The sequence below is a fragment of the Schistocerca gregaria genome, chromosome 1 (genome assembly GCF_023897955.1).
Source record: "Schistocerca gregaria isolate iqSchGreg1 chromosome 1, iqSchGreg1.2, whole genome shotgun sequence".
Taxonomy (NCBI): Eukaryota; Metazoa; Arthropoda; class Insecta; order Orthoptera; family Acrididae; genus Schistocerca; species Schistocerca gregaria.
Window position 1 is genome coordinate 492,864,658 of NC_064920.1, and position 26,199 is coordinate 492,890,856.

General features: G+C 41.5%; 1 protein-coding gene across 5 annotated transcripts in view; it reads left to right on the top strand.

Annotated features, from left to right (window-relative positions):
• The window catches only part of LOC126353886 (potassium voltage-gated channel subfamily H member 8), a 1,477,332-nt gene that overhangs the window by 1,221,551 nt on the left and 229,582 nt on the right, over positions 1–26,199 (top strand). For all 5 annotated transcript variants that reach the window (XM_050003094.1, XM_050003103.1, XM_050003121.1 and 2 more), the window contains one exon: positions 17,094–17,257. In XM_050003094.1, coding sequence (XP_049859051.1) covers positions 17,094–17,257 — 164 coding nt within the window. The remainder of the gene's footprint in view (positions 1–17,093; positions 17,258–26,199) is intronic.

Consider the following 26,199-nt stretch of genomic DNA (forward strand, 5'->3'; position numbering starts at 1 on the left):
GGCACGGTAGCTCAGCGTGTTCGGTCAGAGAGTTAAGCTAGCATCTGTAATAAAAAGCTGTGTGAACGGATGAATGAACATCCTGAACGAGGGTCATCGGACGTCCGCCATGAACAAATTTAACGAACAATATAGAGCAAAATGAGTTCAACGAAAAAAAAGGGGGTAGTGTCATTGATTAGTAAGCAAAACGTCTTTGGTCCCTTGTTCGAAACACGTCACCGATTAAATTCTGATTAATAATCAGCATGGTGGCCGAAGAAATAGGGTAAAAGAAGTAACTCTCATTCCCCAATGGCCTTGTCAAAAATGGCGGATGAGCGGACAGAGGTTCAGGGCACAAAATCTAAAAAGGGAAATACAAATGCTCACTCTAGATGTAAAACGGTTTCAGCGAAGTTAAATGGAAAGAAGACTAGGATTTCTGATCAGATGAGTACATAGTAATATCAACAGCAACAGAAATTGATATAACTGGAGCAGCAGAAATTGGTATAACTGGAGTATGGTTTGTTATCAATAGAAAGGAAGGGCAAAGGGTGTGTTACTGGGAACAGTTCAGTAATAGGATTGTTCTTATCAGAATCGACAGTAAACCAACACCGACAAAGATAGTTCTGGTATAAATACCAACGTCACAAGCTGAAGATGGAGAGAGGCAGAGAATATATGAGGATGTTGAAAAGCTAGTGTAGTACGTAAAGAGAGACAAAAATCTAACGATCAGGGGGGCCTGGAATGCAGTTTTAAGGGAAGTAGCAGAAGAAATGGTTAAAGGATAATATGTGCTTGGGACAAGAAACGGGAGAGGAGAAAGACTGATTGAATTCTGTAATAAATTTCAGCTAGTAATAGCGAATACTCTGTCAAGAATCCCAAAAGGAGGAAGTATACTTGTAAAAGACCGGGTAATAGGGGAAGACTTCAGTTAGATTACATAATGGTCAGACAGAGATTCTGAAATCAGAATATAGACTCAGATCACAATGAAGTAGTAATGATGAGTAGCCTGAAATTAAAGAGATTAGTTAGTAAGAATCAATACGCAAAGAACTGAGATACAGAAGTACTAAGGGCTGACGAGATACGCATGAAGTTCTCTAGGGTTATAGATACAGCAATAAGGAGTATCTAAGTAGGCAGTACAGATGAAGAGGAATGGACATCTCTAAAGAGGGCACTCACAGAATTTGGAAAGAACAACACAGGTACAAAGAATGTAACTGCGAAGAAACCATGGGTAACGGAAGAAATACTTCAGATGATCGATGAAAGAAAGGAAATAGAAAAATGTTCAGGCATACTCAGGAATGCAGAAATACAACTCTATGAGGAATGAAATCAATAGGAAGTGCAGAAGGGCTAAGACGAAATGGCTGCATGAAAAATGTGAAGAAATTGAAAAAGAAATAAATGTCGGAAGAACTGACTCAGCGTAAAGGAAACTCAAAACAGCCTACCGTGATATTAAAAACAAGGGTGGTAACACGGGAATTACACTGTTAAATGCAGAAAAGAGAGCGGACTGGTATAAAGAGTACATTGAAGACCTCTATGAGGGGGAGAAAGATTTGTCTGATGTGATAAAAGAAGAGACAGGAGTCGGTTTAGAAGAGACAGTGGATCCAGCATTAGAATCATAATTTAAGAGAGCTTTAGAGGAGTGCAGATCAATTAAGACAGAAGGGATAGATAACATTCCACCAGAATTTCTAAAATCATCGAGAGAATGGCAAGAATTCACGTTGGTGTGTAGAATGTATGAGTCTGGCGACATGTCATATGGCTTCCGAAAAAATATCATCCACACTATCCCGAAGAGTGCAAGAGCTGACAAGTTCGAGAATTATCACATAATGAGATTAATAGCTCTTTCATCTAAGTTGCTGACAAGAATAATATACAGGAGAATGGAATAGAAATTTGAGAATGTGCTAGATCACGAACAGTTTGGGTTTCGAAAAGGTAAATGCACAAGAGGGGCAACCCTGACGATGCGCTTGATAATGGAAACAAGACTAAAGCCAAATCAAGACACGTTCATAGGATTTGTCGACCTGGAAAAACCGTTCGACAACGTAAAATGGTGCAAGATGTTCGAAATTATGAGAAAAATGGGGGAGAGACGGGTCATATACAATATGTACAACATCCAAGAGTGAATAGTAAGAGTGGACGACCAAGAACGAAACTCTCGGATAAAAAAGGGTGTAAGACAGGGAGGTAGTCTTTCGCCCCTCTTGTTTAATCTATAGTATATGTAGATCTATAGTATATGTATAGTATATCTAGTATATAGATATAGTATATCTAGTATCTAGTATATCTAGTATATCTATAGTATATATAGATTTTACACACAGTACGCGAAGGAACTTGCCCCCCTTCTTGCAGCGGTGTACCGTAGGTCTCTAGAAGAGCGAAGCGTTCCAAAGTATTGGAAAAGGGCACAGGTCATCCCCGTTTTCAAGAAGGGAAGTCGAACAGATGTGCAGAACTATACACCTATATCTCTAACGTCGATCAGTTGTAGAATTTTGGAACACGTATTATGTTCGAGTATAATGACTTTTCTGGAGACGAGAAATCTACTCTGTAAGAATCAGCATGGGTTTCGAAAAAGACGGTCGTGTGAAACCCAGCTCGCGCTATTCGTCCACGAGACTCAGAGGGCCTTAGACACGGGTTCACAGGTAGATGCCGTGTTTCTTCACTTCCGCAAGGCGTTTGACACAGTTCCCCACAGTCGTTTAATGAACAAAGTAAGAGCATACGGACTATCAGACCAATTGTGTGATTGGATGGAGGAGTTCCTAGATAACAGAACGCAGCATGTCATTCTCAATGGAGAGAAGTCTTCCGACGAAAGAGTGATTTCAGGTGTGCCGCAGGGGAGTGTCATTGGACCGTTGCTATTCACAATATACATAAATGACCTGGTGGATGACATCGGAAGTTCACTGAGGCTTTTTGCAGATGATGTTGTGGTGTATCGAGAGGTTGCAACAATGAAAAATTGTACTGAAATGCAGAAGGATCTGCAGCGAATTGACGCATGGTGCAGGGAATGGCAATTGAATCTCAATGTAGACAAGTCTAATGCGCTGCGAGTACATAGAAAGATAGATCCCTTATCATTTAGCTACAAAATAGCTGGTCAGCAACTGGAAGCAGTTAATTCTATAAATTATCTGGGAGTAGGAATTAGGAGTGATTTAAAATGGAATGATCATATAAAGTTGAACGTCGGTAAAGCAGATGCCAGACTGAGATTCATTGGAAGAATCCTAAGGAAATGCAATCCGAAAACAAAGGAAGTAGGTTACAGTACGCTTGTTCGCCCACTGCTTGAATACTGCTCACCAGTGTCGGATCCGTACCATATAGGGTTGATAGAAGAGATAGAGAAGATCCAACGGAGATCAGCGCGCTTCGTTACAGGATAATTTAGTAATCGCGAAAACGTTACGGAGATGATAGATAAACTCCAGTGGAAGACTCTGCCAGAGAGACGCTCAGTAGCTCGCTACGGGCTTTTGTTCAAGTTTCGAGAACATACCTTCACCGAAGAGTCAAGCAGTATATTGCTCCCTCCTACGTATATCTCGCGAAGAGACCATGAGGATAAAATCAGAGAGATTAGAGCCCACACAGGGGTATACCGACAGTCCTTCTTTCCACGAACAATACGAGACTGGAATAGAAGGGAGAACCGATAGAGGTACTCAGGGCACCCTCCGCCACACTCCGTCAAGTGCTTGCGGAGTATGGATGTAGATGTAGATGTATACATCGAAGAAGCAATGATGGAAATAAAAGAAAGGAATTAAAATTCAAGGTGAAAGGATATCGTTGATACGATTCGCTGATGACATTGCTCTCCTGAGTGAAAGTGAGGAAGAATTACATGAACTGTTGAATAGAATGAATTATTTAATGAGTATAGAATACGGATTGAGAATAAATCGAAGAAAGATGAAAGTAATGAGGAGTAGCAGAAATAAGAACAACGAGAAACTTAACATCAGGATTGGCGGTCACGAAGCCGAAGAAGTTAAGGAATTCTTCTATGTAGGCAGCAAAATAACCAACAACGAACTGTGGCAAGGACATCAAAAGCATATAGCCCTGACAAAAGGTCATTCCCGGGCAAGAGAATGGTACTAGTATCAAACAGAGATCTTGATTTGAGGAAGAAATTTCTGAGAATGTACGTCTGGGGTACAGCATTGTGCGGATGTGGAACACGGACTGTCGTAAAACCAGAACAGAAGAGAATCTAAGCATCTGAGATGTGTTGCTACAGGTAATTGTTGAAAATTAGGTAGACTGATAAAGTAAGGAACGAGGAGGTTCTGCACAGAATCTAAGAGGAAATGAATATGTGGAAAATACTGACAAAGAGAAGGGGCAGGGAGATAGGACATCTGTTAACACTTGAAGGAATGTCTTCTATGATACTAGAGGGAGTTGTAGAGGGCAAAACTGTAGAGGAAGACAGATATTGGAATAAATCCAACAAATAATTGAGGACGTAGACTGCAAGTGCTACTCTCAGATGAAGATGTTGTCACAGGAGAGGAAGTCGTGACGGGCCGCATCAAACCATTCAGAAAGCAGGTAAACCAAAAAAAAGGAAAAAAAATCATGAGATGGATAAGTAAGAGCGTCTAGAGGATGTGTCTATGCGGTCAGTAACGAGCAGTACTGGATCACCAACGTATCGTTATGCCAAATGCAGTGCCGGAAAATATACAGTACACCCTTTCAGAGGTTCCCATTTCATTCAAGATTGCTGCCCTTACAATACGACGATCTTGACGGGCGGCTGTGCTGCCTGGACTTCTAGAATCTCGTTTAGAGGTGTGAGAATATTCAAGTGACCACTGACAACTGACGCAGCACGTCCTACTTGCTTTGCATTTCTCTGAAAGGACTAGACCACCACTCAGAAGATCACAATTTGTCCCCTTTCAAAAAAGCTCATTTGACTGTGGGAAGAAAGGCGCATCTTAGTGGCATCGTTACCCGCTTCATACTCATGTCTGCACCACACTGTGCCTTCTGGTTATCTACATTCCGTATTAAAAGATGGACATAGATGGCGCTCTGGTAGCTATGCACGCTACGTTACCTGTTGGCGGACGGCGCTGAAACAATCATCAGTACATCCAGTATATCCCAAGTGGCATATGCCATCATCGGATCAAAATAGACGTCGCCTTCCCAGGTGTATTAATTTTTTCCGGCAGTATATTTAAATGTAGATACCACGATCGTAAATCTACGGATTTTTTTCCGGGACTTAGCAACATCAGGCTAAATAATATGGATATGCTGGTGGCTTTTGACATGTTGTCATAACATATCAATTAACCTTTAAAGGATTCTTTGTCACTTAGTGGCCAACAGTTTGCCAAAACATCACAGCTTTATTTGAGCATCTGGCACCTAATTTTCCGTTTAATGGTAACTTTTATGAGGAGATGGATGGAGATGTTAAAGAAAGCCCCCTCTCCCTTCGTAGTAGCTAATTTATTCATAGAACGTTCAGGAACAGTACAAAAGTTAATCATAAGGTTTTCATTATCAACTCGAAAATGTATTGAACTGTTAACATGAAAACTTTATGGTGGTGTTGCTCCTTTTCTACCTATTTACCCTACAAGGCGATACCTTTTCCCGATGACGAATAACTTGGCGGAGAGTGATATCTATCATCTAGGTAGCGCTACATAGAGATTAATTCCCAGGTAAACAATGCGTAAGAAGTTCATTCGGTTATTCGCGAACACATAAAAAGTACGCTTCTCAGTTCGAAAGCAATAATACGAGTTGAACCTAAGCTTAAGTCCCCTTTCGGTAGTTTTATTTACAAAAAACTTAAATTTTGTTTGGTTCGCTTAAAGTTACAGGAAGAGAGAAAATAAATGCTTGACTAGCAGAAGGCCAGAGCTGAAATAATTAAAAGTTTGAGATCTGGACTCAGTACGAATGTTTTAAAGTACTAACAATTGGAAGTTCACTGTTCAATCTTGGTCCTTCCTAAGGAAGACTGTGACTGCTGTCAGCGTTTGACACAAGGAGCTCTCTCTGAGCAAACTGTCCTGTCACGACTGAGCTGCGGCCTAAATACGATGGAGGCGTCAGGATACTGTTTGAACTATCTGTGCACAGTGACTCCCGCGGAAGCAAGTAGGTTCGCGGGACCAGCCACTTCTGATGGCGATGCTGCTGACGCCTTCTGGCGAGAAGAGCGCTCAATCTTGTCAGCCTGCTGAGTATGCCACCCGCTGCGCGGCGTTTGCCGGGTAGCCGAGATACAGCAGAGACAGAAGTTTACATTTTGGCTGTTATGGAAACCCATCAACTTGAAAATCACCTCGTAGTGATTCTGTAAATGCCTGCCCATTAATGTTTTCTTCATCTAAGGAAAGAGAGAATTCAGGGTGTAGTACAAAATTTGGTAGCCCAAAGAAGCAACACATGGGATGGTGCGCTGTGCAGAAGGCCCTATGGCGACACCGTAGAGCAAAAACGAATTTTTGGATAGCTTTCCGGGACGCGTCGTCTAGACAGCCTTTCGTAACCTTGTCAGAAGAGTTTGGTAGCATGCTCCTGTGATGGTTTGCCGCTTACGAGCATCATCTGCTAGCACCACACCAGGGCAGTCCAAAAAGATACTCATCACTTTGCATGATGATAACTGTGCTGTCACCTATTTCGGCGGTGGTGAAACTATGTGTTTCCATTGCTTTGCTTTGCCACTTTACCTCTGGATCATAATGAATATCGAGCACTTCTTCACTTTGATTGCGCGGCTAAACAATCTTGACATAGCTGCAACGTTTCCCCTGTTATCTCGTTTCGCTGGGCGTTATGAAAGGTTGTGAGCAAGCGCAGAGCACAGCGTGAGGCGACTTCTGTCATCAAAATATTTTGCAATATCACTAAAACTGATCCATGAGCAATTTCCACTTTTTCTACAGTCGCTTTGTTTGTGATAAGCCGATCTTTTGAGGACCAGGGCCTCCACTTTGCTTGTAATTCCCGATTCTTCATTCTTTAGATTTGTTTGACTACAAAGAAAGTGTCTATGGTCACTCAACCTCTGTGTCACACGTTACATAACGTTACCTTAATATTGTAAGCTTCTGTCAAGTCAGCATGGCTTTTTGTAGCGTTGTTCCCCTTCAAAAGCAGCAAACGAATTACATCACGGAAGTTTACTTAATCAAAAGGCTCTGCCATTATGTTTTGCTGCTATAGCGGCGTGCTGCAGTACTGAGCAGCTACAATTTCAAATAAACAAAAAATTAATCGAATAATCTAATTTTTCCAGGTAATAATTAACAGTTTATACTATCCTTGATAGAGCTAAAAAAATGTATATGTGAATTCCTAGGGGACCAGACTGCTGAGGTCATCCGTCCCTAGACATAGCCAATACTTTAACTTAAACTAACTTATGCTAAGAACAACACACACCGATGTCCGAGGGTGGACTCGGGCCTCCGGAGAGATGGGCCGCGAAATCCGTGACATGGCGCCTCAAACCACGCGGCCACTCCGAGCGGCGATAAAGCAACAGTATTAATAAACTAGCATCATCAAGCAGCCTTTCCCTAGAATTTGGACTGAAAGATTCCATAAACTCATCGCTTTTCATCTTCGAAGTAGCCGAATCTTCCACAATGAAAATATTTAACAGCAGTCTGAAACTCGACTTTCTCCATTTTCTACCACGCTTATCACATTACCCGATGTGCACTGGTGTGGAAAGCTTCGGAATGTACTCGACGGGATTTTTGTCAGGGGGGAACGATTGGGCCAAACCACTTGCCGAATATCCTCTCGTTCCAAGAGCTCCTCCGCCTGCGCTGTTCGGTGAGACTTCACATCGTAATCCATAAATAACTGTCCATGTGAGAGTAGAACAAGCGTACTAAGGGTTCCCTGAAAAATTATGTATATCGGCATTTCAATTACTCTGGGAATCGAGAATCATGAAGACTGCTCATTGTTATCGACACTGACACTGGAAAGATATGGGTTCTTTATGTGCATTGCAAAACCTTTATTCTTACCAAATCTCATGGTTCTAAGTTACCGGGGAAGTAATCTATAGGTTTTAATGAGTGAGTTTGTGAGTATCAAATCATGTGACATACATGGCCTTACCTTTTGAGGGCATGGACTTAGAAGCTTATTATTTTTGCACCCCAAAGGACTATAGAGATCAGTACGTGACACAAATTTTCACTTTATACGTCTACCGGTTCCTGAGAGAAATGGGTCTTGACAGACGTATAGGCAGACAATCTGACAAGAAATCACAAAAAAATTCTGGTGATGTACCTACAGATTACCAATTTTCGGATTTTTTTTGTACTGTGAAACCTTGCTTCTTGGGAAAGTTTATTATTATAAGTAAACGGGTAGTACCGTGTAGGTTATGCTGAGTCAGTTTGCGAGTTTGAAAATATAGACGGCCACATCTTTCAATCGTGTCGACTTAGAAGCTTCACTTGTTTAAATAGCCAAGGGAACATAGACCTCAATATGTGAAATAATCTTCAACGTGATACTTTTACCTGTTTCTCAGAAAAAAGGTTTCGATCAGTCGAATAGACAGACAGACAGGCAGGCAGCGGGACAACTAAGTAATCCTAAAAGTGTTCCATTTTTACCGATTGAGGAACTAAATCCTAAAAATGAATTCAGAACCGAATGCAGCCCTAAAAAGGCACACATGGGGAAGGAATACAGTTTCGTAGTAACGTTGGTGAATGAGTGTACCATGTTCAAAGATTTTGAGGTCAGTACGCCCACGCAACGTTATCCCTCCGCACTACGTCTCTGGACCAGCAAAACGATCGTGTTTGACAATGTTCCTGGGCATAACACATCCTCATTTACAACCAGTGCAAGTGGCTGACGCTTAACTACTGCAAGTCGTGTTCATATGAAGCTTCCAACAAAAGCCATATAAGAACAATGTTGAGAAGCATTGTAACAATTTACCGCTTTTTCATACGTTTTTGCTACACTTATTAATATACTCCAGAACGCACATAAAAGTTTTCTGGAATTTGTTGTGAGCCTTGGAGCACGGGATAAGGCGGATTTTCACACACTTGTAGACAAATGCTCCATTGTTACCCACCTCTGCCTCAGTAAACACGATACAAAAACAGATAATACACAGCAACATACACAACAATGTTCATACGATTCGCAAAAAGGCGACGCACACGAGTGCCCGTCATTAGGGTAACTAGCGACTGCAGCAAGAGGAAAGGCACACGGCGACAAATTTAAAAATAAAATAAATACGCCAAATCATTTAAATATTGGACCCTTTGCGATGGGATAAATGCTGGCAAAAAGAGACTGGCGTCTGAATTAAATAAATGACTTTTCCATTTGCAATGTTAAATTTATCTGTGGTCAGCTCAGCTATTTTTAATTTTATTCAGCTTACCATTTCATCTCATTTTATTGGTGCAAATTAATTTCAACTTTGCCCAAAATGCGATGAGTTTCCGCGCGTTTCACTTGTCATACAGAAAGTAGTTAATTCAACCGCGGCAGCAATAATCCTAAGAAGATTCCCGCCATACTGCAATCTCCGCGGTTTAATTAGGTTTCACAGAGTCCTGTCACAATTACCTTTAAATTTGTTCTCCATCCTCTCTTTCCCCAGGTCGGATGAATAAGCGTTATGAATCTGAATTTAAATTACTCCAAAATTAGATAGCGATGCCAAGTGTTGAAGTCACAATAATGCAGTGGTCGCGGGAAATAAGTGCAGACTGACGGAAAGATGAGTCACGCATAAGAACTTCGCCTCACATATTCCACAGACTTTGTAATAGGAAACATGCGAGAGCATAACGAAAAAGGTTCAAGTTTCACACGATATGCATAAACTCTACGTAAAGTTCAATGTAGTTACAAATGAACAGTATAAAGAGAAACTGAGTTAAATCGTACGACGTTGTTGTTTGGGAGACTCCAATGAGTAGATACTATAAAACTTATTCTGCATGTATATCATAAAAATTGTATTTGACCATACGTAGGCATGATGAAGTCTATTAAATTATTTGTTTTGCACTGCTGCCAGTTACCTTCATTATTTTGTTACGATTTAGTATTTTGCAACGCGTTTCGAGCATGTTTCGTTCAACATAATTAGCTTTGTGTTGAATTCACATGAAAAGAAAACTGACTGAAATAATTTAAAAGGAACTATTAGATAATTTACAAATTATGTCTTGTGAAAACTTGACCGAATTGCTTCTTGTGATAAAATGAGTCGGAAGAGCGAATACGGGTAAGTGCCGTCCTTTGTTGGTGTTGCTGTTATCTTTTCTACGATACAGATAGTTCACTAATAGGTAATATGAATAACGCAAGATATTCATTAATAAGAATGTATTCTGCCAAGTCCTCTAATCAAGGAAATAAAAAGGTAGTTAACAGTTGACGCATATTCTTGATAGCACTAGGGCTACTGATTGAATAACTTGAAGTACAGCAACCAGACGCGCTTTTAAACTGTCTAGCCAAGATGCGTTTCGAGGTTTCACCCACCTTCAGATCGTAAGTACAACTACAGGGTGGTCAAAACAATCTGAAAGACTTCTAAGGCTGTTTCGGGGTAAGTTGTGCTGAGAAATAATTTTTAAGAAAAAATTAGGTATTATGCGCCGTTTCCTAGTTAATTATCATTGAAGTTAGCCAATCAGTCCGTTGTGCTCACCAAATTCAAGAGTTCCGACCAATTATCATTGAAGTTAGCCAATCAGTCCGTTGTGCTCACCAAATTCAAGAGTTCCGACCCAACCTTTGATTAGAGTCAGTTGTTCTCGTACCATAGATGACAGCACACGAGGCAGCTTAGCCTTGGATGGGGTCTGATCCTTCCTACTATATCACGTCCAATTTTTGTATCGCTCTCTTGTTCGGTTTTAGGAAACCAAACGAAGAACACTTTTGGCTACACTTTTCCTTGCGGGCCGCTTAAATTTGCTTGCGCAATCCCATTTAACTCGGAACCGGCGCAATAAACAGCAATAACCTACCATGTAACATCCTTACAAGCTCTTGAGTCTGTTAAACAGACATAACAACCAACACCAATTCTCCATATTCAGGGAACGCACCATTATCAGTACACCCACACACACTTAAACTTAATTCACCCGATTACGTACGTACAAATCGGTTTCCAACACATGGTTCACAGAGTGAATAAAACTCCTCTCACTGAAGACAACTACAAATATTAATTACAGACAATTAACCAAATGGCTATAGGCTGCAGACAAACTGAATCACAAAAATAAAAAAATAATAAAGGGACCACCTACAACACAAAATTACCAACACACAAACACAGACACGCTGAACATACAAACAAGTACACGTGAAGAGAAATCACCACAACAACAAGCAAATGGTACACGCTCACTTACAACAACGTCCCTGAAAGACAGGCAAAACACTCAAAAATGTTATCTAATAAATGTCTACAGAACAGATAACTCAATGCATAGAAACTAAGGACAAAAATCGACAAACACAATACGTACGTTGTTTACCAACTGACATGTCAGGACTGACAATCAATTTACACAGGACAGACAAGCAGAAACTGCAATATCAGATACACAGAACACAGATGACCACTAAAAAGCAATGGCTGTCGTTCTACCTTATGGACATGAATTACAGACCAACAGACATCAACACCGACTTAAAAATTCCGTAGTGCAGCAACAACTACCCACAAAAACTGTAATTCAGGAAAATTACCAAATACAGAAATACATAGTCTCCAGTATCCAGTCTCGTAGATTCTATAACACAACTTGAACTTTCATTTTATTGCCACTTCCCCTAATGACTTTAGAAATAGTAAAAGAATATTATCTATCCCAGCCGCCGTATTTGATCGCAAGTCCAGCAAAGCTCTGTTAAACTCCGTCTCTAATACTGCATCCCAATTTCTTCCACATCGACCCCCATTTCTGCTCACATCACGTCATCAGTTAAACCCTCTTCCTCGCAGAGGCTTTGAATGTACTCCTTCCAACTCTCTGGTCTCTCCTTTACATTTAACAGTTAGATTCCCATCGCAATCTAACATGTGGACACACTTACTTTCAATTTCACCGAAGGTCATTTTGACATTGCAGTATGCTAAATTAGTTCTTCCAACGATCATTTCTTCATCGATTTCTTCACGTTTTCCTTGCCTTGTCTTCCCTGCACTTCGTACTTATTTCATTCGTAGGTGATTTTTAGGGCTGTACTCCTCTATTATTTTTACTTCCTTTATTCGTCGTTCAACTGAAGTATTTCATTTGCTTCCGAATATTTCTTGAAACTTACTTTCCTTGTACAAATGTTAGTCAGTCCAACTTCTAAGATTGCCGCCCTGTTTAGAAATGTCCGTTCCTCTTCAAATGAACTGCCTGCTGTGGTATTATTATAGCAGTTGCTATAGCCTTAGAAAACTTCAGTCGCATCCTTACTCTGTAAGTCAGTGTCCCACTTCTTCCCACAATGATTCTTCCAGTCGATTTTCTTAAATTTCAGTCTACTCTTCATCACTATAAAGATGCGATCTGATTCATTATATGCTCATGCGTACGCCTTACAATCAAGATCGGATTTCGAAACCTCTGTGTATGACGTAACGCAGTTAGAATCTTCCCTTATCTTTGGGTCTTTTTCAAGTATATCTTCTTCTCCCTGTGATTTTTGAATAGAGTATTCTCTGTCAGAAGCTGTAATTTATTACAGAACCCAGTTAGTCTTTTTTCTCTCTCATTCCCATTACTGACTCCATGCTCTCCGTCTTCCCCTACTACTGAGTTCGAGTCTCCAGTGCTCATTAATTTCCTCTTACATACTCAATTGTCCGTTCAGGATCATTGTATATCTTCTCTTGCCCCCACCCTTCCTCCCTCCCCCCCCTCTCTCTCTCTCTCTTTCTCTCTCACACACACACTCCCTTTATCTCTCTCCTTTCCTCCCTCCCTACCTCCCTCCCTCCCTCCCTCCCTCAATCTTCCGATTGTGGCGGCGTTATGTGCACCTGATCTATTGTTGCTGGAGATGGTTTTCTGGCGATTCTGATGAGAACAATCTTTTCACTCAACTGTTCACAGTAACTTTCTGCACTACCTTCCGATTCACAACGAACGCTACTGTAATACCATTTTTATTGCTGTTGATATTACTCCGTCTTCGTCTGGCCAAAGTTCTCTGTCTTCTTTCCATTTCACTTCAGTAATCTCCACTGAATCTAGACTGAATCTTTGCACTTCCCTTTTCAGACTTTCTAGCTTACCAACTGCATTCAAACTTCTGACTTTCCACGTTCCAGCTTGCAGGATGTTATTCTTTGGTTGGTTATTCAATCTGTTTCTCACGGACATCCCCCGAGACCATAAAAGGGGACTAATCCGGAACCTTTTTCCAGTGGGGAGATCATCATAACACTTTTTCACTCACAGGTCACATGACCTGTGGAGACACATTAACTGTCTTTAATGAAATGGTTTCCATTGCCTTCGACACCCACTAGCAGTTGATCGTAGCTGATTCTTCTGCTTTTGAGAGGGGGGGGTTCTAGTTTCCCACCGAAAGAGTAAGACTGTATGGTTTACACCTTTCCGCTCTTTCACCCTATTTCATTAGGCCTTTGGCAGAACGAGGGTGACCTCTTATGCCAGAAGTCTTCGGTTGCTAATGATTTTTATTTGAATTTAAACACTGTCTGGGTTCAAACTGGATTATTAGTTAAAGACGCTACCTCATACATCTTCAAACCACCTGAAGATTTACTCACTCATTCTGCCTACTATAGTGTCAACGCGCAATAAATAAAATTTCGTTATTTGCTGCAGTTTCACCGGCCGGAACTGTAATTAAGGTGTACTTACTTACGTGCTGTAGCCAATAGTCAAAACATAATACCTACACAAACAAACCCGCTGGTATATACATTGTGAAAACTGTATTCAGTTGCAGCATAGAATTTTGCAAGTGGTCGACACCCTTGTTTCCGTACGTCGAGAAAAAAATTTTAAGCAAATTACAATTTTCGTTTATATTAGGAATTCGTATCTTTCATAGCGCGAGTATTGTGATGATGTGTGAGGCATGAATGATACATTGCGTGGTAAGACTTTCTCTTGCACAAAGAAATCAGATTTGAACATTGGATATAATAAAGATGTCGGCATACCTAATGTAGCATGTTCAAGCAAAAGTTAATTTGAGTGACGTAAAACAGACACCGGTATGTTTGTCACCTCAAGCAGCGATGTAAGATATTGCGTCGGTGGTACATTTAACAAATTGGTTGTTATCTACACACAGTTTCGGGATCGCTTCATCGCTTCAGTGCAAATGTTTCAATCGCCTATGATAAAGAAAGGAAGGCAAAAGCTGCGCTAGGTGTAATCCACCGTCCCCATATTTTGAGGGCGTACCACAGACACATGCTGTAAATTCTTCGTGTAGATTTAGGTGAACTATGTTATACAGAACGGAGAATTTCTTCTACTTCATCCATATGATGATCGATTACACGTCCAGCAGAAAGATTCACACCGGTAACGACATCGGCAAGACGAAGTTTGTTGAAAACGTGTAAATATTCCTTATTCTGGAATTATGCGGTCTATGGCAGTGCATATCAGTGGTCAAGGCGAGGGAGGGAGGAATGTGAGAGGTGACGGCAGTGGGGGAGGGGGGGGGGGGCGCTGAGGATTTCCAAAGGGAGAATCAGACATCGTTCTCCCCTGAAACCAGGCATCGCTTCTTAGTAAAATGAAATTATTAGAATTCATCGACCACTTTTCCGTCGCTGTCTTAAATTTTATGTAGTATGGATGGGTATTATTGCAATATCATCTGAAACACAAACTTTCAGTTTATTCCGGAAACAAGTTCTGATTGAAATATTGATTAAAATTATTTATACATACTGACTTTCTTGCTAGTCAGAGGTTGCACAGTACAAGAAGGGGAGGAACAACAGCATTTTCTCAGCATCCCGTAAACCAGTACTATGTCGACAAGTTCATCTTATGTAAAGACGTGTGCATCAAGTGTGAAGATGTGTGCCATCATTAAACACTAAAACTACTGGTTCATTGGATTCCAACATCGCAAGTTATCTTTTTATCTTTTTCTTTTTTTTATATACAGCGTGTTACAAAAAGGTACGGCCAAACTTTCAGGAAACATTCCTCACACACAAAGAAAGAAAATACACTCCTGGAAATGGAAAAAAGAACACATTGACACCGGTGTGTCAGACCCACCATACTTGCTCCTGACACTGCGAAAGGGCTGTACAAGCAATGATCACACGCACGGCACAGCGGACACACCAGGAACCGCGGTGTTGGTCGTCGAATGGCGCTAGCTGCGCAGCATTTGTGCACCTCCGCCGTCAGTGTCAGCCAGTTTGCCGTGGCATACGGAGCTCCATCGCAGTCTTTAACACTGGTAGCATGCCGCGACAGCGTGGACGTGAACCGTATGTGCAGTTGACGGACTTTGAGCGAGGGCGTATAGTGGGCATGCGGGAGGCCGGGTGGACGTACCGCCGAATTGCTCAACACGTGGGGCGTGAGGTCTCCACAGTACATCGATGTTGTCGCCAGTGGTCGGCGGGAGGTGCACGTGCCCGTCGACCTGGGACCGGACCGCAGCCACGCACGGATGCACGCCAAGACCGTAGGATCCTACGCAGTGCCGTAGGGGACAGCACCGCCACTTCCCAGCAAATTAGGGACACTGTTGCTCCTGGGGTATCGGCGAGGACCATTCGCAACCGTCTCCATGAAGCTGGACTACGTCCCGCACACCGTTAGGCCGTCTTCCGCTCACGCCCCAACATCGTGCAGCCCGCCTCCAGTGGTGTCGCGACAGGCGTGAATGGAGGGACGAATGGAGACGTGTCGTCTTCAGCGACGAGAGTCGCTTCTGCCTTGGTGCCAATGATGGTCGTATGCGTGTTTGGCGGCGTGCAGGTGAGCGCCACAATCAGGACTGCATACGACCGAGGCACACAGGGCCAACACCCGGCATCATGGTGTGGGGAGCGATCTCCTACACTGGCCGTACACCTCTGGTGATCGTCGAGGGGACACTGAATAGTGCACGGTACATCCAAACAGGACAATGCACGTCCGCATGTATCCCGTGCCACCCAACGTGCTCTTGAAGGTGTAAGTCAACTACCCTGGCCAGCAAGATTCCGGACCTGTCCCCCATTAAGCATGTTTGGGACTGGATGAAGCGTCGTCTCACGCGGTCTGCACGTCCAGCACGAACGCTGGTCCAACTGAGGCGCCAGGTGGAAATGGCATGGCAAGCCGTTCCACAGGACTACATCCAGCATCTCTGCGATCGTCTCCATGGGAGAATAGCAGCCTGCATTGCTGCAAAAGGTGGATATACACTGTACTAGTGCCGACGTTGTGCATGTTCTGCGCTAATCCATACATCAAATGCGCATCTGCCAACTCCGCATTTGTAAACATTGCACTGACTGCAAAACCACGTTCGTGATGAACACTAACCTGTTGATGCTACGTACTGATGTGCTTGATGCTAGTACTGTAGAGCAATGAGTTGCACGTCAACACAAGCACCGAAGTCAACATTACCTTCCTTCAATTGGACCAACTGGCGGTGAATCGAGCAAGTACAGTACATACTGACGAAACTAAAATGAGCTCTAACATGGAAATTAAGCGTTACCGGACACATGTCCACATAACATCTTGTCTTTATTTGTGTGTGAGGAATGTTTCCTGAAAGTTTGGCCGCACCTTTTTGTAACACCCTGTATATATGACATCTTCAAAACAGCCACTACCACTGACAAATGTGCACATTTTACCTCGAAATTCTCCATTGCCATTGTTCCTGAGACGATATGTAGCAGGTGCTACTATTTTAATGTGTGATGGCAATTAAAATCTCATGAAGTGTGATACAGTTAGGCAACTCTAAAAAGTGAGAAAATTACATCCGTTAATCTCTTCTTTCCACAGACATCATCCTCAACTTCCGGACGACATACGTGAACCGCAAGGGAGAAGTGGTGTCCAACTCGCGTTCCATCGCCCTCAACTACCTCAAGAGCTGGTTCGTCGTGGACCTACTGGCAGCTCTGCCTTTCGACCTGCTCTACGCTTCCGACCTCTACAGCGGTGAGGTCAGTGCAGAAACCTTACTAATACCGCTGTCAGTCGAACCAAAAAGTCTCACGAGATAAAGAGTGAGTAGTTTCAGCTGTAAATGAAACTAAATTCGTGTTTATTTTCAACCAACAATTTGTTTTAAAATATTACCACATTCGATATACGCTGGCTCCAAGCTATCAGTCACTTTGTATGACGTTAGTGCAAGACTGACACAAATCTCTACTTGATATCAAGTCAGACGTCTTACTACGAATGTTTTGAGATATGAAGTCAGCACATAACATAAAATATTTTTTATTACTACACATTCTCGAAGTGACGCGAGACTACGCTGTTGTCCAGGTGTCCTGGAACAGCAGGCTACTAAGTCCATCTATGAGTAGCAACAAATAATCTTGGACAAACATTGCTTAACGTGACGAATACAGGGATTAGCGACCAGAAGGCAGTTGCTTCTAGGCTGAATGCCGTAAAACTTACAACCACCAAAAAGAAACGCTAAGTACATGACTTTAAAAAAAGCTGATAAAATGCTCTTAATGCCTTTTTAAGAGACAGTCTTCACTCCTTCCGACCTGATCACGTAAGCGTAGAAAAGATGTGGAATGATTACGGAGAAATAGTATCAACGGCAATTGAGAGACAAATTAATAAGTGATGGTAAAGATGACCCATGGCACACAAACGGGTCAGACCGCTGTTGCAGAAGCAGCGAAAAAAGCATGCCAAATTTAAAAGAACGCAAAATCCCCAAGACTGGCAAAGTTTTGTAGAAGTTCGAAATATAGCACGTACTTCAATGTGAGATGTGTTTACTAATTTCCACAACGAAATTCTATCTCGAAATCTGGCAGGAAACCCAAAGAGATTCTGGTCATACATAAAGCACACCAGTGGCAAGACGCATTCAGTACCTTCAGTGCGTGATGATAACGGTGAAGTCACTGATGACAGTGCCACTAAAGCAGAGCTATTAAACACGCTTTTTCGAAACTCCTTCACCAAAGAAGGCGACGTAAATATTCCTGAACTCAAATCAAAAAGAGCTGCCAAGATGAGAAACATAGAAGTAGATATCCTCGGTGTAACAAAGCAGCTTATATCCTTTAATATAGCGAAGGCCTCCGGTCCAGATTGTATACCAGTCAGGTTCCTCTCAGAGTATGCTGATACAGTAGCTCCATATTTAGCACTTATATACAACCGCTCGCTCACAGAAAGATCGGTACTTAAAGTCTGGAAAATTGCTCAAGTCACACCATTAGCCAAAAATGTAAGCAGAAGTAATCCGCTGAATTACAGGCCCATACACTAACGTCGATTTGCAGTAGGGTTTTGGAACATATACTGTATTCGAACATTATGAAGCACCTAGAAGAAAACGATTTATTGACACAACGAAACTGCGTGCCCATGGGATATAGCCTCAGTCGTACAACAGGATTTGTGATTTCCTGTCAGAAAGGTCACAGTAGTAGACGGAAAGTCATCGAGTAAAACAGAAGTAATATTCGGCGTTCTCCAAGGAAGTCTTATAGGCCCTCTACTGTCCCTGATCTATATGAAGGACACAGGAGACAATCTGAATAGGCATCTTAGATTGTTTGCAAATGATGCTGTCATTTACCGTCTTGCAAAGTCATCATATGACCAAAACGAATTGCAAAAGGATTTAGATAAGATATCTGTATCGTGCGAAATGTGGCAATTGACCCTGAATAAAGAAAAGTGTGAAATTATCCACATGAGTACTAAAAGAAATCCGCTAAATTTCGATTACGCGATAAGTCACAGAGATCTGAAGGCTGTAAATTCAACTCAGGTAATACAATTACAAATAACCTAAATCGAATCGATCACATATTATAATGTTTTGGGTAGAGCAAACCAAAGACTTTGATTCATTGGCAGAACACTTAGAAGGTGCAACAGGTCTACTAAAGAGACTGCTTACACCACGCTTGTGCGCCGTATTCTGCAGTATTGCTGTGCTGTGTGGGATCCGCTTCAGATGGGACTGACAGATGACATCGAAAAATTACAAAGAAGGGCAGCTCGTTTAGTATTATCGTGAAGTAGCGGAGATAGTGTCACAGTCATGATACGTGAATTGGAGTGGCAATCATTAAAACAAAGGCGTTTTTCGTTGCGACGGGATCTTCTCATGACGGTCGTCCTTCTCGGTAGTGCCACGTGGCCGTTCCGAGACAGCTCTTGTTGCAACTGTGCGTTCCCGTAACCGACGCTGTCAGCTATCATGTACAGTGGCTACACTCTTGCTAAGATTTTATCAGTATCGCGGTAGGAACATTCAGCTTCTTTTAGCTGTATTACATGATCTCGTTCGAAGTTATTGAGTTGTTGACAATGGTGTCTCCGTCGTCTTAAAGGCATTCTTCACTAACATTAACTCACTACTTGCAACATGAATGGTAACTGACGCCCACAACCGTTGCAAAGCGTATTTACAGTGAGCCTGATTTGCATCCACATACTGGCGCTACTAGCACCACTTTCACGAGCTAGCGCCAAATTTGAACAGACGTCATCTTTCAGATGTAGAAACATGACTGCCAACTTTTATTTATCCCGCATAACCCGTTCTTGCTACTGGGATTTTTTCCATCATTGTACATACGCGATTCAGACCGGAATACGGTTCAGAAGCGGAATCGTTCGGAAGGGGAATCCGTATCAGTTAGAACTAACAGGAGTCGTCGATCGAATACGCGTTACTTGGTTATTCACTTGCTTATTCATCCGTATATTATTTGCCACATTATATCATACATATCATCTTAATTGAAAAAGCAAACTTTTTTAATTTTACAAATAAGTGTATACAGTACTATTATCAAATGCAAGTTAAGTCCAGCTCTAGTTTGATGATCATGAATGCTTCTGTTTGTCAGATGATTGTTGTTTTTCTTGATGTACATAACACATTGGTAGATGTACACACGAGGTATACCTAGAATCCCTGGTTGTTTAGATAGATTTTTACAGGAATCTCGGTTACTGTTTCTTGTTATTATTCTCATAGTCCTTTTATGTAGATTGAGGCATGTGTCCACGTTTTTATTTATAGGACCCCCCCCCCCCCATTTTGATTTCGTAGCAAAATTTGGAATACATATCGAAATGATACCTCTAAGGCATTGTCTGTTACACACTGATGACTGTAAGGGCGTACATTTCTGATCATTTTTTTCCTTTGTTAATGCATTTGTGTGTTCATCCCACTTCGAGTGGCAGCCACTATTAATTCCTAAAAGTTTTGGTTTGTTATGCAATCTATCAATTTTTCATCCACTTATAATTTCACGTAATTCTTTCCTCACTTTAATCATAATTTAATGGTATTTGTTGTCTCCACGATCAGTGCAAATTTATTGGATGATGGTAGGTTATAAATAACTTTTAGGAATTCATTTACTTTCCGCACTAGGCATTCTGGCGTTTTATCTATGATTACAATGTTTCTGTCTTCAGCAAAACGTGTTTTTCTCAATATCTAACATTGTCTAGAAACACGTTGATGTACTCGAATATCAAACACAAAGTAATTTCTAAGAAGCTGCACTGAGCGACTGCTATATTAATATATTAGGGATCTTTATTCGATTCCTGTACATCAGTCATTGGCGACACTTATTATTCTTCATAACTTAAGTTTGTTAGTAAGCTTTTATCGTCAACAGAGTCAAAGGCTTTTAACAGATCGAAAAATATATGTGTGACATATTTATCTTCATCCATTGCTTCTGTCATGGCTGTTTCTGTACTTCTACCACTCTGGAAACTGAATTGGGATTCATTCAAAAGGCTGTATTTATTCAAATAATTCGTTAGCTTGTGTTTCATTGTGTTTCATAATGGATCCTATTACTTTTGAAAATGAGCCTGCAGTTTTCTATACCTTCTGAATCACCTCTCTTTAATAGAAGCACAATTATTACATGTTTCAAATACTGCAGAACGATTTCTGAACTGTCAGTTAATGGGGCTTGCCTACTGTGTACGCATTCTTTAAATACACACATTACCGCTTCATGTAGACCTACTCACTTCTTAGTCTTCAATTTTTGTACTGGTTACCTGACTTTGTGTGGTGAGCAGTAGCATGATAGTACTTACTACATAATTGCTTTTTACTGAAACAACACTTGATTTTGTGAATTTTTCTTGTCGTTTCTCTACTATACCTGAAAACATTAATTCCCATAATTTGCTAGTTTCTAAGGATTATTCATCGACCTACTACTGTCTTTTAGCTGTAGGTTAACCGATTATTTTTCTATTTTCGTATTACTTGTTTTAGAATCCTCCTGACTAACTTACTTTGGACAGTTACAGCTAAAAGTTTTGTTTAAGTACTGTACAGAACAGAGTAACCCTGACAAATCGTGAATTTTGGATTTTGGAGGACGTCTTCCATAGGTTTCCTGTCTGATAGGTTTACCCAACACGGCATTTACTTTTAATAACTTGGTAAAAATGATTATAGACCCCAAGATCTTTGTGACAACATGATCATCTACGGATGCAGACGTTTTTATTATGCTTGTTGTGCTATTCACCAGCTGTGAGAAGCCACACCTGTGACGAATGTTTGAGACTGCTACTGGTTCCATCAATGATATTTGTATTCATATTTATATCTCCATATAAAATTGCCTTGTTCTTAGGAACTGAAACTTAATTACTTTATTAAAAACGTGTCTCTATTTACGATATACTAAGTGATCGGTACACAAAAAGTTGTCCTTTTTTTGTAAATGGCGATATCTGTTAGTTCAACACCTGCAATTTCAACATGTCTCTCATCACTAACTGATAACATGATGGTGATATATACACCTCAGAACGGTTGGTATAATTATGATTAAGTGATAATAGGCCACCAGCGTGCATTATGTTTTTCGTATGTGGTGTTATTATCAGGCCTAGAAGAGTATATAGAAAAGTTGAACAACGTCAGATGTTGAACGAATATTTTGAAGGACACTTACAGGCTGCTTACTTGTATGAGACAGCGTTATCAGCACCTGACAGAGTGTAAAAGAGACCTCAGTGTGGGATTTCATTTAGCCAGCTCGCCCAGTCGAGGGATATCCAGATTTGGAAGACGTTCTCATGTGACAGAGGTCCGATGTTGAACTGCATGCTAACTCCAGAACCGACCGACTCGTCGATAAGGCCCGGTCGACTATGTCTGACCACCCTAAGTGAAGATCACCGTATTGTGCACAAAGCACTTAGTAAGCCCTTTACATCTGCGCCTGCTATCCGAGAACAAATGTCGGACTCCCTGTAACACACCGTGTCATCCCACACTGTTGGTCGCTGACTAGCAGGAACCGATCTAGAGAACTGCCGCAGTGTGTAGGTTACTGTTACATCACGAACGGCTGCATATCGAGTAATACTGTGACCGGCAAGCATCGACTGGTGACGAATGGCATCGTATCGTGTTCAGTGACAAATCACGGATTTGCACTACCCCAAATGACAATAATTTCTGGCGATTAAGGCAGCGTCCTGTAGAGGTCCCATTCTTCCATTGCCTTGAAGAGTCATAACGGTGTCATTCCTGTTGTCGGAGTATGCGGAGCCATCGAGTATGACTTCAGATCACGGCCGCTAGAGATTAAGGGGACTCGGACGGCACAATAGTGTGTCGCGGGCATCTTACGTTCTCATGTGGTACCGTTCATGTGTCAGTTCGCGTGCCATTTCCCAACAGGACAATGCTGGACCACATATGGCACGTGTCACTATGAACTGTCTGGATGATGTTCAGCTACTCCCGAGATCAGAAATGACCCCAGATCAGTCCCGCATAGGACATGTATGGGGCCAACTCGAATGGTTGGTTTGGGGTGTATACGGACCAGACTGCAAGGCCATCAGCCCCTTTTTCCTCATGCAAACAAGTTTCAAGATAAAACAATTCCCAAAAGGATTTGGGAAAAGCAAAAGGGAATAAAACTAACGGGAAACTTGCCTTAGAGGAGCGTTCAACGGCTTTATCCTGTGAAGTCACATCGAAAGAGTGCATGCATCCAAAGCCGAGGCGTGCATTATCACACTGATAAAAGGTCTCATACTTCCAAGTTCTTTGTAAATTGATTAAATTTTGTGATTACTGCCATGGTCTGTGCGGCTGGTCCCGGCGGAGGTTCGAGTCCTCCCTCGGGCGTGTGTGTGTGTTTGTACTTAGGATAATTTAGGTTAAGTAGTGTACAAGCTTAGGGACAGATGACCTTCTCAGTTAAGTCCCATAAGATTTCACACACATTTGAACATTTTGTTGTTGTTGTCATTACTGCAATAGTATCTCAAACTTTCTCAGTATGTGAAGTTATTTCGTTTCTTGCTTCCCTTCTGCGTGCTTCACTTTTTTGTCCGACAGAGTATATATTCATATGAGGATAACATGTGGTCTGTAATGCGAATTACAATTGTTACAAATTGTTGTATTTTATTTTTATTGACTGAATTGCTCGCTGAAATGTAGGTAGACCTGTGTGAACTGCAATGTCACTTGCCATTGCGGCTTCTTTCAGAAATAGATGCCTAATAAGCAATATCTTTCTTTTTGTGAGATGATTGGAGAAGTTCCTTCTCTAATGCAGACATTTTCATGTAGGGGCACCTATTGTCTGAATTTAAACTAAGAAACGCCCTAGTAGTCCTACAAACGAGGACAGGTATTGGACCTTGTATGGCCCGAGATTCATCCACTACGATTCTCCTCTTTTCAGTCCTGTACTGATATAGCCGCTTTCTTGCAAAGCTCCGTCTGCCGATGGTCCCAACTGCTACCAGTGCAACATGTCCAAATTCAGCCGTATTCAGCGTCTTCCTGAGCCCTGCGTAATACGCTTTCCAGCACTATTAAGATATGATCTTTGCGCCGGAACAACTCAACAACGAGTAAATTGAGTAAATTGATGCAACAAGTCTAGGAAGATTGCATGGTGTCCGCAAAATGCATTCCTAATAGTAGTGATCAGTAAGTTCCATATAAATATCCCTGGTTGATGCCCTCTTTATGCCCTTTTCACTAAATAAATAAACCCCAAACATATGACATCATTACGCTGATTGCCCATTTGAATTAATTTGACACAGAAGCAAATACTTAGCACAATGGATATCCTTTGGCATCCGAAATAGCTTGCTGCAGTGAACTGAATAAATTTTTAATCTTTGAATCTAACCTTGGATCCCATAAGCACCGTCTACATTACGTCTAGTAGGAGAGACATGTATCTTAATCGTAGAGTCATAGGTTCAGTTATGGTTTATAATATTTCACTGCTTACGTCTGGTAATACATAGTTCCCACAAAACATTGTATCAATATGGCGAAACAACTGATTGTTTGAAATTCGCGGGGCAAACATCCTAGCACGAATCTGAAAACAAATTATGAAAGTAATTGAATTTGTTTCTGTACACATAATGCGTACGACGTTAGCAGTTGTTATCATCGAACTAATAACAGAGCTAAAAGCACAAAATCGTTTTTCTCACAATTCCTGTGCAAAGTATTAGCGAAAAGCCTCATGCTTACTCATTGCCACCACGATGAGTTTAATTAAACTGATGAAACGTACTATATGTAAATAAACATATGAGCTTCTCTTTTGATTTATGATTACTAAATCCCAAATAATAGACATATTATACACAGAAATAGTATGATTAATATTGCATGATCCACATGATACGCATTCCATTATCATACAAAGAGGTACCCTTCACGGTAGTCATGAAAAATACTAAGCCGCGTGGGATTAACCGAGCGGTCTCAGGCGCTGCAGTCACGGACTGTGTGACTGGTCCCAGAGGAGGTTCGAGTCCTCCCTCGGGCATGGGTGTGTGTGTTTGTCCTTAGGATAATTTAGGTTACGTAGAAGCTTAGGAACTGATGACCTTAGCAGTTAAGTCCCATACGATTTCACACATATTTTGAAAAGTACTAAGTTCAAAAAGCCTTTGGTGAATGCAATAGCAACTTGCTACTCTCGATTGCGATCTAATACGGCGTGCAAACAGAACGGAAACTGTCCCACAGTAATTTTAACAAGCAGAACCACCCTGCAATTTATTCTGCTTTTAACCCTGAAATATTACATTTCCAATAGGCCTCATCAAGTTAACGTGTATAGAAAACATCATCTTGTGCTCCAGACCAAACGCGTCGAGAAATGCTGTGTATAATTCCTAGCGTCATTTCATGAAACAAACAGTATGCTGCTTTCATACATCGTTCTCCATCTTTCTCAGTACCATTCAGTGCAACTTTTCTCATCAACACACCATATCACACACAAGCAAAAACACGCAATCACTCCATAATAGGCTCGAACGGAATAGAACGAAGAGGAAGTCTTTCTTCCCCTTCAGACTTAACAGTCATGCCCCGTAACAGCGCCCTCAATCCCCACTGGCTGAGCCCACTATAGGTGGACAGATCTTAGCCAAGATGAAGTAGTATAGCAGAATCAGGAGGGATTACACAGAAAATCGATCAGTGGGCGCAGATATGACAGCATAGGCTACTCTCGATTTGTAGACAAGTGAGACGTAATTTATGGAAGTTGGCAAATTATTAAAAAAACGTTCATGCTATCCTGTGTAGGTTACCACTCGTATCATATACCCAGTTTCCTGCCCCATCCATTACCATTACTCCAGCCACCTTTGTGGAATCCTTATATAAAAACCCTCAGTCCTCTATCAATTGAGTTACTCATGCACTAGGGGTAAAAACGTTGGTGGCCTGATACTCTAACCCAAGCAATTCCTTCAGTTGCAGACTCACATCTCGCCTTAATTCCTAGCAGCGGTTCTGTTTTCTTCCTAACATTTATCGCACCGGTAATCTTCCTGATAATTGATGGAGTCTGCTGCATATTTCCTGCACCTTCTACCTGAGGTA